The sequence below is a fragment of the Stegostoma tigrinum genome, chromosome 11 (assembly GCF_030684315.1).
Source record: "Stegostoma tigrinum isolate sSteTig4 chromosome 11, sSteTig4.hap1, whole genome shotgun sequence".
Taxonomy (NCBI): domain Eukaryota; kingdom Metazoa; phylum Chordata; class Chondrichthyes; order Orectolobiformes; family Stegostomatidae; genus Stegostoma; species Stegostoma tigrinum.
This window is the reverse complement of record NC_081364.1, coordinates 32639681-32656900: the sequence shown is the minus strand read 5'-3', so window position 1 is coordinate 32656900 and position 17220 is coordinate 32639681. Positions and strand designations below refer to the sequence as shown.

General features: G+C 40.1%; 1 protein-coding gene across 5 annotated transcripts in view; it reads left to right on the top strand.

Moving 5' to 3' along the window:
- The window catches only part of arhgef3 (Rho guanine nucleotide exchange factor (GEF) 3), a 310123-nt gene that overhangs the window by 251431 nt on the left and 41472 nt on the right, over positions 1–17220 (top strand). Inside the window, exon 1 of one of the 5 annotated variants that reach the window (XM_048547755.2) lies at positions 2910–3695. The exons of the other annotated variants lie outside the window; for them this stretch is intronic. Within the exon in view, the coding sequence (XP_048403712.1) occupies positions 3600–3695 (96 nt within the window). The 5' untranslated portion in view covers positions 2910–3599. Of the gene's footprint in view, positions 1–2909; positions 3696–17220 lie in introns of those variants that run through there. 5 annotated transcript variants of the gene reach the window in all.

Genomic DNA, 17220 nt, shown 5'->3' with positions numbered 1-17220 from the left:
CCTTTACCTAACTTGACTCCATTGAGATAGTAATCTGCCTTCCTGTTCTTGCCACCAAAGTGTATAACCACACATTTATCCGCATTAAACTGCATCTGCCATGCATCCGTCCATTCACCTAGCCTGTCCAAGTCACCCTGTATTCTCATAACATCCTCCTCACATTTCACACTGCCACCCAGCTTTGTGTCATCAGCAAATTTGCTAATATTACTTTTAATGCCTTCAACAGCAAGAACAACAGTGATGCATCAGTGAGCTTTTTATGGGTTAGGACGGAAGTAGAGCTTTGAATAAGTTGCACTTGTGACTGTAGGAATTCCTCGGGGTGAATATATTTCTTTAAAATCAACCTGTTTGTACATGTTATGGACTTTGGAGCAGGTAGGATTTGTACCCAGACCTTCTGGTTCAGAGGTAGGGACTTCCTCAAGGCAGTATCCTAGGCCCATTTACCAGCTCCTTCATCAACAATGGTGTCTCCATCATAAGGTTGGAAGTGGAATGTTTGCCGATTGTGCAATCAAGGTTCATTGGCATTTGCAACTTCTCAAGATATCGTCCGTGTCCAAATGCAACAAAACAACATCAATATTTAGGCTGGGCTGAAAAAAATGGCAAGTAACATCCATACCACACAAATGCCAGACAATGAGTAACTTTCCCTGGAGGTAGTCATCTAACCAACATTCAGTGGTGTTACCATCACAGGCATCACCACCCACCTCCCCCATTGTCCACCCCAAATATCAACATCCGGGGGGGGGGGTTACCATCGATCAGAAACGGAATTTGACTAGCCAAATAAATACAATGGCTACAAAAGCAGATCACAGACTAGGAATACAGCATTGAATAACTCACCGTCTTACTCCCTAAATCCTCTCCATCGTCTACAAGGCACAAGTCAGGACAATGATGGAACACTTCCCACTTGCCTGGATGGGTGCAGCTCCAACCACACAAGAAACACAACACCACCTAGGTCAAAGCAACTCCCTTGTTTAGTACTACATTCACAGGCATCACTCTCTTCACCAACAACCCGTAATATCAGTTACTGTCTACAAGATGAACTACAGATATTCAAAGGTTTTTCGACAGCACCTTCAAATGCATGGACAGTTCCACCTTAAAGGAGAAGTGCAGCAAATATATGGGAACATCACCACCTGCAAGCTCCCCTCCAAGCCACTCACCATCCTGACTTGGAAATATATTGCTATTCCTTCACTGCTGCTGGGTCAAAATTCTGGAATTCCCTCCCTAATGGCATTGTGGGTCAACATACAGCAGGAGGACTGCAGCAGTTCAAGAAGGCAGCTCATCACCCCCTTTTCAAGGGCAACTGGGGAAAGGCAATAACTGCTAACTACACAGAAATGCCCACATCCCATGACTGAATTAAAATAATACTTTATGGAGGCATGGAGATCTGACAAGACAGCATTTAAATAGTTGACTTTGGAGACAACAAGGCCTTAGTTAAGTACTTCAGAAATAGATTGGCCCCCATAAGGGTAAAGATGAATACCAGGATTTGTGACTAATAGCTCAGCCTTGGTTGAATAGTATGCTAAGGTTGCAAATAGCCTGGTTAAAATGAAAACAATGACTGGAAGGGCCATGGAGTTGGTGGCATGGATGTGAAATCTCTAGATGGACCATAGATGATAATTAGAGTATAGTACCAATGTTTAACTGAACAAATTGTAACTCATTCAAGTTTAGATGTTGAACAAGCAGGCTAAACACATGGAGGCTCTGGAGGCAGTCAAGAGTTTTGTTGGGAAGGTGGAGCTTGCTATTCTTTGTTGTCCAGTGGAAATTGGCTTGATGTTTACAGAGATTCTAAAGGCAGCACATAAATGAACAAGAGTGAAATTAGAATAGATGTTTGAGGGACGCCACTGATGATGCCATTGGGATGGAAAGAGAAGCCATTGCCGATAATTGACTACAACCGGATAAGTCTGGATCTGTCACTTATGATCAGACCCGACCAGTAAAATGATATTTCCTTCCCTGTCCCCATCCCCGTCCGCTTTCCACAGGAACTGTTCACACCTCATATTCCACCTTGAGAGCTTACAACCCAATGGCCTGGAAATTGACTTCACCAACTTCAAAATCTGTTCTCCGCCAACCTGTCCATCTTCTGATTCACCTATCCTCTCCACCCTTCCCACTGACCAACCACAATAACCTCTTATCTGCATCCACCTATCTTTGCTTCGTCTTGCCTCACCCCCTTCCCTCTCTATATTTCTGGGTTCCCCTCCCTCTCCCTCGTCCTGGCAAAGGGTTTTGGCTGGAACTACTGACTTTCTTGCTCCTCAGTGATATTTGACCTGCTGAGCTTTTCCAGTTATACATTTATTGACTTTGATTCAGGACAATTTGGTGCTGTGTGAAAGACAGATATCTGATTCAGAGAGGGGGTCATGGGAACAGGGCACAGATTTGAGAGGTGATTGTACTGAAGGATAAGAAAAAAGTGGGATGGTGGTTGTCTTTGAGATCATGTTACTAATTTGGGTTTTTTTGTTAGTCTCTCCTCCCTCATATCCTCTGTCTGCTCATTCACCTGAACGACCTCCTACGTACTCTGAACCTTGTGAATGACTGCTGGGGCTCAAGGTTAAACTTGATTCAGCTCAGAACAAAGAATAGCAACAAAAGTTGTAGTAATTCCAGTCCAGTAACACAGATTTTACCTGCCGAGTCTGCTTGTAGTGCCCTCTTTGCTGTCCCTGTGGCTAACTGAACAGAGTTGCTGATTGAGCCTTTTAGAAACGTTGAGAACGGCAAAGTGAAGGCCAATGGCATAATGACGGACTGATGCTGGTTGAAGCCGACTGTTAAATATTCCAGCTCCTGGTTTTGAATTGGCCTCTGTTGAATTGAGACTGGGAGTAGGAAGGAAACAGAATTAACTGGAAGTCCTCGTCTGTTTGTGACTATTAATGGTGTGTCGTAGAGAGAGCACTGGGGACAACTCTGGAAGACGGCGCTTGGGAAGAAGAAAATGCGAGTACCTCTTTCATGTGAGGAAGAATGTAACAATCCCAGAAATGTCAATAAGTAACGAATAATGAACTTTGTTTTACCCAAAGTTCACCACAGCCTAAAATAATAAAACCAGGGAACCCCCACCCCCTTTTTTCCAGAACCGTGCAGATCAAATTTCAGCAAATTCTCAGGGGGCGAGAAATACAAAAAGCAGAATTTCGTTCACTTGGTCGGAAAGTATGCGTCTTTTGTATCGCCGAGGTGTTTGTGCGGTTCAGTGATTTGCTCCATTCCAGCGATCCGGTTCCGCAGTGAGTGGCCGCCTCCCCGGCTTGCCTGTGGGCGGGTTGATTGTGCTGACTGGCGTTTGCATTCTGATCCTGTTCTTGCTGCTGCAGCTGTAGCCTGCCTCCGCTCTGCTTTCCCCAGTCCTGGTAGCCATGCAGGCAGACACGCGCTGAGCATAGCGAAGTGTACAGATTGCGGCGCCCGGCAGCACTCTGGCTGCAAAGCATAACTTGACCCTTGAGTTTCACGCAACAGTCTCGTCAGCTGTGAACGCCAAGATATCTTCTTCACCTGCTACCATGGTGGCCAAGGATTACCCCTATTGTATTGCAGCTAAGAGGACAAACTGTGCCTTGGAAGTGCATAGTGTCAGCTCCAGTGCTAAAGAAACGGAGGTAATGTGTAGAAATGTGTTTTGTCTAGATGTGATAAATGTTGCTTTGTGCCGACTAGCTGAGATAATAAATCATGACTCTCGTTTGCAAGAAGCTGGACTGAGAAATGAATGTACTCGTTTGTGAATTTGTGGCTTCAAAAGCAAATTTCTTGATTTGAACTCCTCACTTGTAAATTTGGTTAACTCGATAAAATGTTGTGATTGTTTTTTAATGTTAATGTTGAATGTCATTCAAATCAGTTTGATGTTATATCCATACCGACAACCCTTTTAAACTGTCAAAATCTTTCTTCTTTTTAAGCATTTAGACCTCTCTACATTAACTAGCTGTAGTAAATTGACCGAGTTTCTCCGTCGCGTTATTAAGAATGAAAACTATGTAAAGTGTTCCTCCATGTCTTTGAAGTCTCCAATCCAGACAACAGCTGACGTGAAATCCTCTCTGATTTCCAAAGTCTGCCACTTCCATCCTGGCTGCCTCACTCAGCGGTTTGTACTTTGTTTATACAGTAATGTGCAACCCCTTTGAGGATTCGGCCTGGCAGCCAGTAGAGGGGGGAGGGAAAAGTGTCTAGCCCTCCTGGGCTCAGGAGAAGTGTAAGGATGTTATTGAGTGTATTTCTGTAGTGCAGTTTTCTAATGGATGTGTTCTCATTTTAATGCAAAAAGCCAAATAAAACTACACGCGCGCATAAATCCAGTTAAGAGACGGGGTTGGGAAACCCTCACGTCTGCTCACTTCGTGCTTGTTGAATTTTCACATCAAAAGGATTCCAAACACATTTATTGCAGACTTGTGCAGGACGCAGTTCTACTTTGGCTGTTTTATTCGTGAAATCGCCTCAGGTTGGTTCTTTGTACTTGGCACTTCAAATAGGGGTGTACCTGTTAGAGCGAAGCGTCCAAAAATTGGAATCTTCAGCCTTTGGTACTGATTCACTTGTCAGTTTCAGTCACAATCTCCGCCCTGATTTCTCAGTGAATTATGCTAAATTATATCAGGCTGTCAGTGAAATATGATTAAAGTAAGACAGTGAACAGATGAGTCTCGTGAATTACAAATGTTGGAAATAGGAGTTTGCCAACAAGTTGCTATTTTGTTCAGTTTTGGGAAGACCCTTGATTTAAATAAAAGCATATTTTTATGTTATACTAAATTGTATCATTCAGTTAGTTAAATTTTGACTTCAGGATACAGTTTGAAATTACTTCAACCTCTTTGCCTGAAGATCTCATGGACCTAAATTATGATTTTAAAAAAGAAAGTAGGAAGTCTCCTTCCAAAATCATTGCAGTTAAATTTTTCACTGCTTGCCTTTGAACTTCTTTCTGGCAACGTGTTTCTGTAACATTGATTTCTCTGCTTTTACATGGTTTCCCAAGTAGTGTTGTAGTTTAGGCATTTTTCATGACAGAATAATTCATCTGCTTACAGAACATCCACGTCATGTCAAAGTACTGTGGCACATTAAATGTGAAGCACTTTTTGAGATATTAATACTTGCTGCTTAAATGCAAGTCTGTTTTTAAATTGACTTTTGACTTCAGGTTGCTGTGAATCACTCAATATATTTTTATACTCTTATTACTGTTATAGAAAGTTTTGACAAGATAATGTCAAGCTTCATATGCGGTTTGCAAGCATACAGCCTCATTAAAGTAATCACTACACTCACTGCTGCTTTTGAGTGGGGGGAGGTGTTTCATAGGATCTAGAAGAACAAATATGACTAGGATGCCTTCTAGCTTCAGCATGCTGTAACAGCAGTAAAACTTCTGTATTAACAAAGTTCCAATCTGTGTGCATTCAAGTCTTCAAGAAGCCTCTTTGGCTTTAGTTATTTAAACTTGATCGGCCTCATCTTCTACCCTGTTTGAATAAGATGTCAGTGTTCAGCATAAGTTTAGCAGTAAACAAAAAAAAATGCATTTTTCTTAATATTAGAAATGTTGGCACATCAGCACTTGAAGTCTGGCATTTAGTGTGGAGAAAATGTAACTTACAATAAAAATTGAAAGAATTAAATCTGCAAATTAATTTAGATAAATCTACAGTTGAAATATCGTACAACTAATTTTGAGTGGAGTAATCTGCCCACCAGTGAAGTTTTTCTAATATACTTGATAAATCTTTTCCAAGATTAATTATTTTTCAGGTAATAAGAATGGAAACAAATAGTACAAACTAGAAGGGGATATCTTCCTCACTTCTGTTCCCTTGATTGGAAGTCTGAAATTAGTTGTGAATAAATAATAAGGCAATGATGACTAAGAATGCACGTTGATCTTATTAGTGTATTCTTCATGGCTCAGGTGCTGAGATCTGAGATTCTCAATAGACTAAAATTGCTGGGCTCGACAAGTGGAAATTCTAGTGATATTGCACTTGTACCAAAGTCCATTTAGCCTCAGGTACCGTAAGGCTCAGCATAACTCTTGCTGTTTTACGTATTCTGAGTTTTCTTCCATGCATCAGTAACCTCTGCCATTTTCTGGGGAGGTAGCTGCCTGGATTTTTAGAGAAAAATGCAGTCTTGAGTTCTATTTCTTTGTTTTAGTAATTGACTTTTCTTGTACTTCTGTGCAATTTCTACCATTTTGTTTATAAAATGTAATATTCCTCCCTTTACTCATTTTCTTGTGCTGACATACATTCTGGAAGCGCCAGAAATTTCCTTTCATTCTCCCTGGTTCAAGTCATAGGGATCAATTGTAAGGCCCAAAGGCAATCTCATGTGAAAAATATACTCACAAACCCAAACTGGGATATTAGGAATGGCTGGTGCTGGAGAATCCTAGACAACAAGATGTAGAGCTGGATGAACACAGAAGGCCGAGCAGGAAGGTTGACATTTTGGGCCTGATCCTTCATCTGAAATGGGGGAGGGGAAGGGGGTTCTGAAATAAATAGGGAGAGAGACGATAGAAGAGAAGATAGGTGGACGATAGAAGAGAAGATAGGTGGAGAGGAGACAAACAGGTCAAAGAGGCAGGGATGGAGCCAGTAAAGGTGAGTGTAGGTGGGGGAGGTAGGGAAGAGAGAGGTCAGCCCAGGGAGGGTGGACAGGTCAAAGGGGCGGGATGAAGTTAGTAGGTCGGAGATGGGTGTGGGGTTTGAGGTGGGAGGAGGGGATAGGTGGGAGGAAGGACAGGTTAGGGAGGTGGGGATGGGCTGGGTTGGTTTTGGGATGTGGTAGGGGGAGGGGAGATTTCGAAGTTTGTGAAATCCACATTGATACCATTGGGCTGCAGGGTTCCCAAGTGGAATATGAGGTGCTGTTCCTGCAACCTTCGAGTGGCATTGTTGTGGCACTGCAGGAGGCCTAGGATGGACATGTCGTCTGAGGCATGGGAGGGGGGAGTTGAAATGGTGGACCTGCAGCTGTTTATTGCGAATCGAGCATAGGTGTTCTGCCAAGCGGTCCCCAACCAAAAAAACCTTAGCTGCACCCCCCTCATCTCTTCCCTAATAACCTCACCCCGCCCCCTTGACCTGTCCGTCCTCCATCGACTGACCTATCTCCTCCCTACCTACACCCACCTTTACTAGCTCCATCCCCGCCTCTTTGACCTGCCTGTCACCTCTCCACCTATCTTCTCCTGTATCCATCTTCTATCTGCCACTCCCTCTCTCCCTATTTATTTCAGAACCCCCTTCCCCTCCCCCATTTCTGATGAAGGGTCTAGGCCCAAAATGTCAGCCTTCCTGCTCCAATGATGCTGCCTGGCTACTGTGTTCATCCAGCTCTACACCTTATCACCAACCTGAGAGTCAGCTTGTCAGCATTTCAGTTTTTTTCAGTAGGATTGGAACATGTTAATATGAACCATTCAGATTATTCAGCAGGCACAACACTTTCAAAGAATCAAGTCAAATAGGAGCAAAAATTATGTTTATACCCACTGTTACTTGGAAACAAATTTGAAATAGGAAAAGATGAGTTGATGGTTTTGGAGAACAGTTATAAATGTTTCATTAAATGTATGTCAGAAGAATTTGCAAATACATGAACTGCCAAACACATTTAAAATAGTTAACTTGTCTCATCTTTTGGCTATCTTATCACTACAGGCCTCCTTTCTTCAGGACTAATAGTAATTAAGGATATCTTTACATCCTGATAAAATTTTTCAGATTTGGATATAAAGTGTGGGGTTAAAGTGATGATGAGCTTTACTTAATGTGGACACATTAACATGAAATTTCCAGATTTAGGAAGTTTACTGTCTTCATGTGTGATTTTCACAACAAGCCCTTTTGTACATGTCATAACATTTGGCTATGTTCTGTAAATTAGCTGATTCAATTTATCTGCACCCAAGTAGGTGACATCCTTTTGTTACTGTGGAGTGGTTGAGGAAAGTGTCTGCAATGTTTACATTAAAGCACTTAATAATTCATAAGTCTTATAATCCAGAGAGCCAGGCAGTGATGGATAGTCTCATCTTTGCACACTTAAACTGACAGAGGTGCATAGTGCAAACATGCAGCTCCAAACTCAACAACCACAGTTTCATTCTGCTATATGTAACAGCAGAAGTGGATCCTCAGATAATAACCACGAACTGAACACAAACACCAATTACTCATTGGCAAATAAGAAGAATGGTATTTCATAATTAGATTGCCATCACCACACCCCAGAAGAATCAGGCTTAGACAGACAGCACAAAATCAAGCTCTGTGTGCCTGTTCACAGGCAGGACAATTTTGTTCAATGCACATCAGTTGAAAATAAAGTGACAGTTCAAATGTTATTTCAACAGGCTAAAAAGAGCTAGAAATTAATGTTGCGTTGGAAAACTTGATTAATTCATGTGGAATGTTTCTGCCCATTATGTTAATAGAAGGTACTGATCTATCAAATTATTTGTAATGTATCTGTTTAAGGGAAGTATTTTGTGGAGTCAGAGTTGTACAACACAGATACAGACCGTTTGGTCCAACTCGTTCATGCCGACCAGATATCCTAACTTAATCTAGTCCATCTGCCAGCATTTGGCCCATATCCCTCCAACCCCATCCCGTTCATGTACCCTTCCAGATGGCTTTTCAATGTTGTATTTGTCCCATCCTCCACCACTTCCTCTGGGAGCTCATTCCATACATGCACTACCCTCTGCATGAAAAGGTTGCCCTTCAGATACCTTTTAAATCTTTGCTGTTTCACCTTAAACCTATGCTCCATAGTTTCGGACTCCCCTACCCTGGGGAAAAGATCTTAGTTATTCACCCTATCCATTCCCTTCATGATTTCACGATCTGTGTAAGGTCAGCCCTCATCCTCCGATGCTCCGGGGAAAATAGCCCCAGCCAATTTAGCCTGTCTGAATAGCTCAAAATCTCCAACTCTGGCAACATCCTTGTAAATCTCTTTTGAGCCCTCCCCAGTTTAACAACTGCTTTCCTATAGTCTAGAGACCAGAATTGCATTAAGAATTTCAAAAGTGGCCTAACCAATGTTCAGGACAGCAGCAACTTGATCTTCCAACTCCCATTCTCAATGCGTTGACCAATAAAGACAAGTATACCAAATTCCGTCTTCACTGTCCTGTCTACCTGACACTCCACTTTCAAAGGAACAATGAACTTGCGCTCCAAGGTCTCTGTTTAGCAACACATTCCAGGACCCTGCGATGAAGTATATAAGTCCTGCCTGATTTGCCTTTCCACATTTATTAAATTCCACCTGCTACTCTTCGGCCCATCTGAGAACCTTATTCAATGTCCACTTTTGATGTCATCTGCAAACTTGCTGACTATACCTTGTTTATTAACATTAAAATCAATTATACAAAAGGCAGTGGATCCAGCACCAATCCTTGTGGCACACCACTGGTCACAAGCCTCCAGACCAAAAAGTAACCCTCCACCACCACCATCCTCTGTCTTCTACCTTCAAGTCAATTTTGTATCCAAATGGCTAACCCTTTCTAGATTCCGTGTAATCTAACCTTGCAAACCAGCTCACCATGCAGAACTTTGTCAAACACCTTGCTGAAGTTCATATCGACAATTTGCCTTCATCCAACCTTCTCTGTCACTTCTTCAAAAAAACTCAATAAAGTTAGAGACACGATTTCCCATGCACAAAGCCATGTTGACTATGCCTAATCAGTCCTTGCCTTTCCAAATTAGTGTAAATCCTATCTCTCAGAATTCTCTTCAACAGCTTACCCGCCACTGATGTAAGCCAGCCAATCTATAGTTTCCTGGATTTTCTTTACCACCTTTCTTAAATGATGTTTCCACATTAGCTAACTTCCACACTCACCCACGGCTACTGATGATACAGATGTCTCAAGGGGCACAGCAATCAGTTCCCTAGCTTCCCATGAAGTTCTGCAATAACCTGATCAGATCCTATGGATTTATCCACATTTATGCATTTTAAGACGTCCACCACCCCAACACCTCTGTTATAATACGAGCACTTTTCAAGATCTCTCTATCTGTTTCTCCAAGTTCTGTAGCTTCCATCTCGTTCTCCACAGTAAATACTGACACAAAATAATTCCACTCATAGATGGCCTTGTTGATCCTTAAGGGACCCTATTCTCTCCACAGTCACTCTTTTGTCCTTAATGTATTTGTAGAATCTCTTTGGATTCTCCTTAGTCCTATTTGCCAAAGCTGTGTGATGTCCCATTTTTGCCTTTCTGATTTCTCCCTTGAGTATGCTCCTACTGCCCTTATACTCCTCTGGACATTCACTTGATCCTAGCTGTCTATTCCTGACATAGACCTTTTTTTTTCTTGACTAGAGCCTCAATTTCTTCAGTCATCCAGCATTTCCTTCCAGCCTTGTCATTCACCTTAACAGAAAGTGTGTCTCTGGACTCTCACTGTCTCATTTTTGAAGGCATCCCACTTCCCAACTGTCTCTATCTGCGAATAGCCTCTCCCAATCAACTTTTGAAAGTTCTTGCCTAATATCATCAAAATTGACCTTAGTTCAAGTTAGTCCTGACCTAAAAGGTAAAACTCTATCTTTTTCATAACCGCTTTAAAATGAATGGAATTATGAAAACTGGCCTCAAAGTGCTCCCCAACTGACACTTCAGTTGCTTGCCCTACCATATTTCTTGAAAGAAGGTAGGGTTTTGCTCCCTCTCCATTATGTACATCCATACTAAATAAGAAAATTTTCTTGGACGCACTTGACAAATTCATCTCCACCCAAACCGTCAACACTATGGCCATCCCAGTCTATGTTTGGAAAGTTTAAATCCTCTACCCAACATTATAACCCTATTATTCTAACAGATACCTGAGATCTCCTTGTAAGCTTATCATCCCTTTCTTATTCCTCAGTTCCACCTATATAACTTTACTGGATGTACTCCCAGGAATAGCATCTCTATGTACAACCATAATGTTATTCTTAACTAAAAAAGCTTCTCCACCACCTTGTTTTGCAACCCACCAATCCCCACCCCCCCACCCCCCCCCCCCCCCCCCCTCCCCGCCAACCCCCTTTCTATCCTCCCTGTGGTTGAATGATGCCGGAAGATATACGAAGAATACTGAAACAAAAACTTTGAGCAAAAAACACCCCTCGTTCCTATAAGGAACTATATTTAATATCTTCAGTAATTTTTAAATTTGCCATTGCTGCTTACTGCATGTTTGTTTATCTGTTAGATGTATCTTTAACTTAAGTATGGCCTCCAGTGTCCCAACTACATTTACAGTGTGATCACTGGTCATGTTCAGCAGCTTATATTTGGGGCTGTTTTTGATTTGAATGTTTTTCTGGGACTATATCAGAATTTCTAAAGCTATTAGTCAGATTTTGCAAATTTATCAAGATGGCATTTTGTGCAGGGATATTCTGGTCTCTGTGGCTTTGTATCAGATTAAGTATTAACTAACAGTAAAGTATCCAGAGGAGTGTAAAAAAATTATATGTACATTTTGACTCCAGATAATAACCTATCTTGTCTACGTTTAGAACAACAATATTTTATCTTTCATTATGCTGCATTCTCAAATGTTGGATGGAATAAACAAATTTGTATTCTGTTAAGACCTTAGAACAATTTAATCCGTCCAGTGTTGTTTTGTTTAGAGCACTTTAGTACAGTTTAGTAAGCTATTAAGCACTAATCATTTCAAGGTAAGAAAGGTGCATGATCTGACATTGCGGTCGTTCTCTTGGGTGTGTTAAAATAAAACTATTCAGGTTCTGATGTAACACTTAAAAGAAATGCTAAAATTCACAGCACAAAGACTCCTCTGTCTCTAAGATAACTTAATACTAACCAGACATAAGGCTTCGGGAATATTTGAATCCAACTCCTCAATCCAGTTAGACTTGTAGCAGGAAACATTTGACATGCACTATACATAATGGGCCTCTAAGTAAATGCAGTCATTTTATAAAACAAGATCGTGTGTTATTGTCTTGAATGGTTGACTAACCAGTAATCTGAGCAGATGGGCAAATTTTAATATAGGAGTGCCTTACATATTGGAGAAAAAGGCTGATGTACCTCTTAAATTTCTGAAAATCTACTGTCTATGTATGCATGCAATTTAAATCATATTCCTGATGTGGGTATCAATAATAACTTTTTGGCTGGTTCTTGTTCTACAATTTAATAAAAGAAATTTGTTTCAATTAGGCTCAGGTTAATGGTTCCATCCAAAATATTACAACAAATTTTGTTACTGTGATAATGCAAAACTGTATTAATTGCCTAAAATATTTCAGTACCTTTCTGGTTACCATACACAAACTTTCTTTTAGTAGAATTTATTGATTTTAATTACCAATTCAATGACAGACTTGACAACAGCTGTAAATTAGGAGATAGTTTGGTCTTCACAGGTGTATCTCTAAAGAAAAACTGAATATGATTAGAAGTAAACAACATGAAAAGAGCACTATGATATCAGATTGAGTGAATCTCAATTTAAAAGATGTAATTCAATCTTCAAGAATATCTTGTGTGAAAGGAGGAAGTAATCCTTGTTCCTTTAAAGATTCATACTGGATAGTGAAGAGTATCTCTTTCAAAAAACAATAAAACAGACATGCTATATAATTACTTTAAGCACAAAGTACAGATTATTTCTCAAATTATTATATAGATGGCCGAAACAATCTGTTTCAGAACATGAGGATCCATTTGGATGACCGGCTGCTTTATTCAAAGCCTTTCATCTGCATAAGGTTCTACTATTGAATAAATTTATAGAACTCCCAATGCCCTTATCTTTTTCAAGATTATGTGTAAAATTTTGTAAAAGGCTTAAAATCTACGAAGGTAATTGAAATAAAGCTGTGATTTAAGTTTTAGTCAGCGATTCTATATATTACAGTGGATTTACTGAATAATTGACATTTCATATCAGTGTTTTATCATTTTTTCCAGATGTTGGATGATGTTCTTTACACAGATTCATAAACTGTCATGGTAATCTTTCTTGCCCATTGTATATCTGGTCTCGCTCACCAAATACTCTTTTTTTTTAAAATTTATTACACCATTTAATAAATATTACTTTTATTTATTTATTACACCAAATTTCTTTACTCAGAGCGTGGTAAGGGCGTGGAATGCCCTGCCTGCCAATGTGGTTAACTCAGCCTCATTAGGGGCACTTAAACAGTCCTTGGATAGCATATGGATAATGATGGGATAGTGTAGGAGGAGGGGCTTAGATTAGTTCACAGGTCGGCGTAACATTGAGGGCCGAAGGCCCTGTTCTGCGCTGTATTGTTCTATGTTCTATAAATACTTTTGTTCTTGCTGACCTGTATTGGCTATTGATCGTAAAACAATTGCAATGTACAACTTTCATCATTGTAACCAAATTCCTCATGGCCGCATGCCTCAAACTCTGTCCCAGCTGCCATACCATCCACCCCATACCTCCACCACTCCCTGCACTGTCTTCCTATGACCACCTGTATAACCTCGCACCCTGTCTGGTCTCCAATTGAAGATCGTGCATTTGGCCGCCTGGACCTTGTATGCTGGTATTCTTTCCATAAACCTCTCTCCAATTCTCCCCTCTTCTTTTAATAAACACCTTCATAAAACACGTCTCTCCAGGTGTCTCATTCTTTAATTTAGCATTTATTTTTCCTTAGACTTCTGGGAAATACCTTAATCTTTTATTTCATGCTACATTTATTGTATACTTGCAAGTTGTTGCATGTGTGTGGTGATTCTTTAAAACGGTAATATTCTGTGTGATGCTGTTCAGTAAATTACACAGAATTGAAATGATAATTAGGGTGATGTGTGTCTAATTGTTATGCCTTGCAGCTCTGAAACCTTCCATATTTCAATGCATACCTTTGTTATATCTGGTGCACTAGTATTTTTTCCCATCCTGTATGAGACTTGTTAATCCACCCTCACACTTCTGTGAAATCCAATACAACAGATCATCATTGTCTTTTAAAATTCATTGTTAAGGAGAAGAATAAAATAAACAGAACAATTGTCAAGCTTCAGCACTTCCCACCCCTACTGCTTTTCAACAAAAAATGTCCGGCCCTGATAGCCATATTGGTGCCAAGTTGATCATTTGTAGTCATCCTGTTCTTCCCTGTACTAATTGTGCATCACAACCTCCAACAGGACACTGTTACGAGCCATCATCTCCCAAATTTATTAAGGCCTCATCTACAAAAAGTGTAGAATATTATCCTTATTTCTGTTCACTGAATAATGCCACTTACAATAAAACAATTAACTCTCAGCTTTAAAAAAAATGGAACTCAAAATAGTTATTCATGCAACTTTGTTTCACAGAAAGTAACAGATTTCATATTTCCAATGTTTGTTTTAAAAAATGGCAATCAGGTAGAGAGTGATCATGGGGCTTAATTTCTTGGCAGTGTTCCATACTTTATTAGTTGCTACATTTTACATGTCTGTCAGCAAAGTGCTGAGGCAGACTGGTTGATTACAAGAACATTGTGTGAACTGTTCCAGTCACCAATCTTGCTTCAATCTTCTGTGACCTAGGTCAAAGGATTACAGTTTTGGGGACAATGCTAATAGAACCAAATCAGAGAGAGAGGAATACAAGACAATTCATTCTGATTGTTCAGGATTGAGTCTTAAAATTCTGTTTTATCAGTTTGTACAGGTCTCTGATTCAATCCAATTTAAATGTGTTTTGAAGGATGAGGTAGTGCTAATAGAGAGAGATGTTTATGCCGTTTCGTGTATCAATTCCAGATATGTAAGCCAAGAAAAAAGAAAATGGGCATAGACCATACAGCATCGTAATTCTGCCCCATCATTCACTAAGGTCATGGCAGATCTGCCTTAACTCCATTTTTCCGCCCTATCCCCATCACTACCTTAGCACCCAAAAAAAAGTTTAAAATTTTCAAAATTGGTAAAGATAGTTTGGTCAAAACAACATATATTTAACTTTTTGGTCTCAGCCAATTTCCTCTTCCCTCAAAAAGATGTTGGATTTGCTTATTGAGCAGTCAGATATTTGTAAGCATGTTCTTAGGGACCTCAATGAACTTAAAATTGCAGACGTTTCTTAAAGATTAAAAGAGTCACAATATTGCAAATGCAAGAGTGTTCTAATCTTACATTTTCTCTATATGATGAAAGGATTAACTTTAAGAGTAAATTTAACTAAATAATGGAAAATTACTAGTGAATAAATAAAATAGAACAGTTCATCGATCTGTTTTAAATAATTTAATGCAAGTACAGGTGTTGCTGTCACAGCTTTTAGTGACGTTGACATTGTTGCCTTTGCCGTTAGGGGAGTTGCCTTTGGAGTTTAGGGAAGGCAATGGCCTAGTGGTATTATTGTTGGATTGTTAATCCAGAGACCAGATAAATTTCTGGGTACTGGGGTTCGAATCCTGCCATGGCAGGTGGTGGAATTTGAATTCAGTCAATATCTGGAATTAGGAGTCTAATGATGACCATGAATGCATTGCCTATTGTTGGAAAAACCCATCTGATTCACTAATGTCCTTTAGGGAAGGAAACTGCCACCCTTACCTGGTCTAGTCTACATGTGACTCCAGATCCACACCGGTGTGGTTGAATCTTAACTGCCCTCTGGGCAACTAGGGATGGGCAATAAATGCGGCCTCGCCAGCCACCCCCTTATCCTGTGAATCAATAACGGGAAAAAAAAGTTGCTCAGCAAGCCTCCATTGTCAAATATTCCTTTATGTACCAAAAATAGGACAAGAGCTAATCATTGCAGATCATTTTATCACTTAGTTTAGTCCTTAGATGTTCTTATTCCCATGTTCTTGGAGTCATAAATGAACAATGGGTTAGTGGTGGCATCTGAAGTTCTTGCTATCTCTGATGGGTTTGTGGTGCAGGGAGCAGTGGTATTGGGCCATCTTAAAGAACGTGCTGCCTATTGGCCAGAAATACCACTATACATCAAATTGATTCAAAAGAATTCAAATTTAATGAATTCCAAAATAAATGCATGAAATATTTATAGCTTTGACTTTGATTTGGAGTTGTTTGAATTTTGTCATTTAGAGTGGGACATGTCTGCAATGGGGAAGAAATCAATCTATTACTGGCACCTTATAAAGATCAACTAAATACAAAATAAGATCTCCTGTATACTCCCTCCAACAATGTCATTAACCCTGACCTCAAAGGAACACTTTGGAACTGTCATATTGGTGTAGTACATTTCAAACTCTCAACAACTTGAATGGATTGCCTGTCAAATGCCCATGTGCTTTAGTTACATGCAGCTTTCTGCCCAGTAGGGATAGGTTGATGTTGACTGAATTCGCTTTATGTGCGGTTGTTTCAGCTGAAACAGAGAGGAGTGCAGGGAAAACATGAATCTTATCTCTTTTGAACAAAATTTAAGTCAGATCTTGATGAATTGGGAATGTGCTAACCCACAGTCATGAAGTCTCTGCACCTTAAGCCATGATGTGGACTCTGCATGTAAGCTTTAATGTCATGCCAATTTGATTTGTTTTCTAAATGTAACATGAATTCCAAATTTTAAAGAACCATATTTACTGAATGAACATTAAGTATATCTGATTTGAAATCTGAAACAAGTTTAGAATTTAATTTTGTTGGTTGCTTGTAAACCAAGTTCATTATTTACAGGAACCAGGTCAAGTTTTCAATTCATGAATGGTGGTGGACCATTAAATAACTAATGGGAAGAGGAAGCTCCATGAAGCTTTCCGTCCTCAATAATGGCAGAGCTCTGTATTAGTGCAAAAGACAAGATTGAAGCCATTGCAGCCACTTTGAGCCAGAAATGCTCAGCGCCATGCTTTCAAAACTGTATCCCCTCCTCTTCAAAACAAAACACTCCAATTAACTTCCTTTAGAAACAACCCATAATTCCCCAGCTTCCCTTTCCTCTCCAAAGTTCTTAAATTTGTATTTTGACTACACATCCTCACACCCCAGTTCCTGTAAACACTCCATCCCATTTTCTCAGTTCCTCCGTCTCCGTCACATATGTTCAGATGAGGCCAACTTTTACAAGGGAGCCTCCGAAATGTCCACATTCTTCCTCA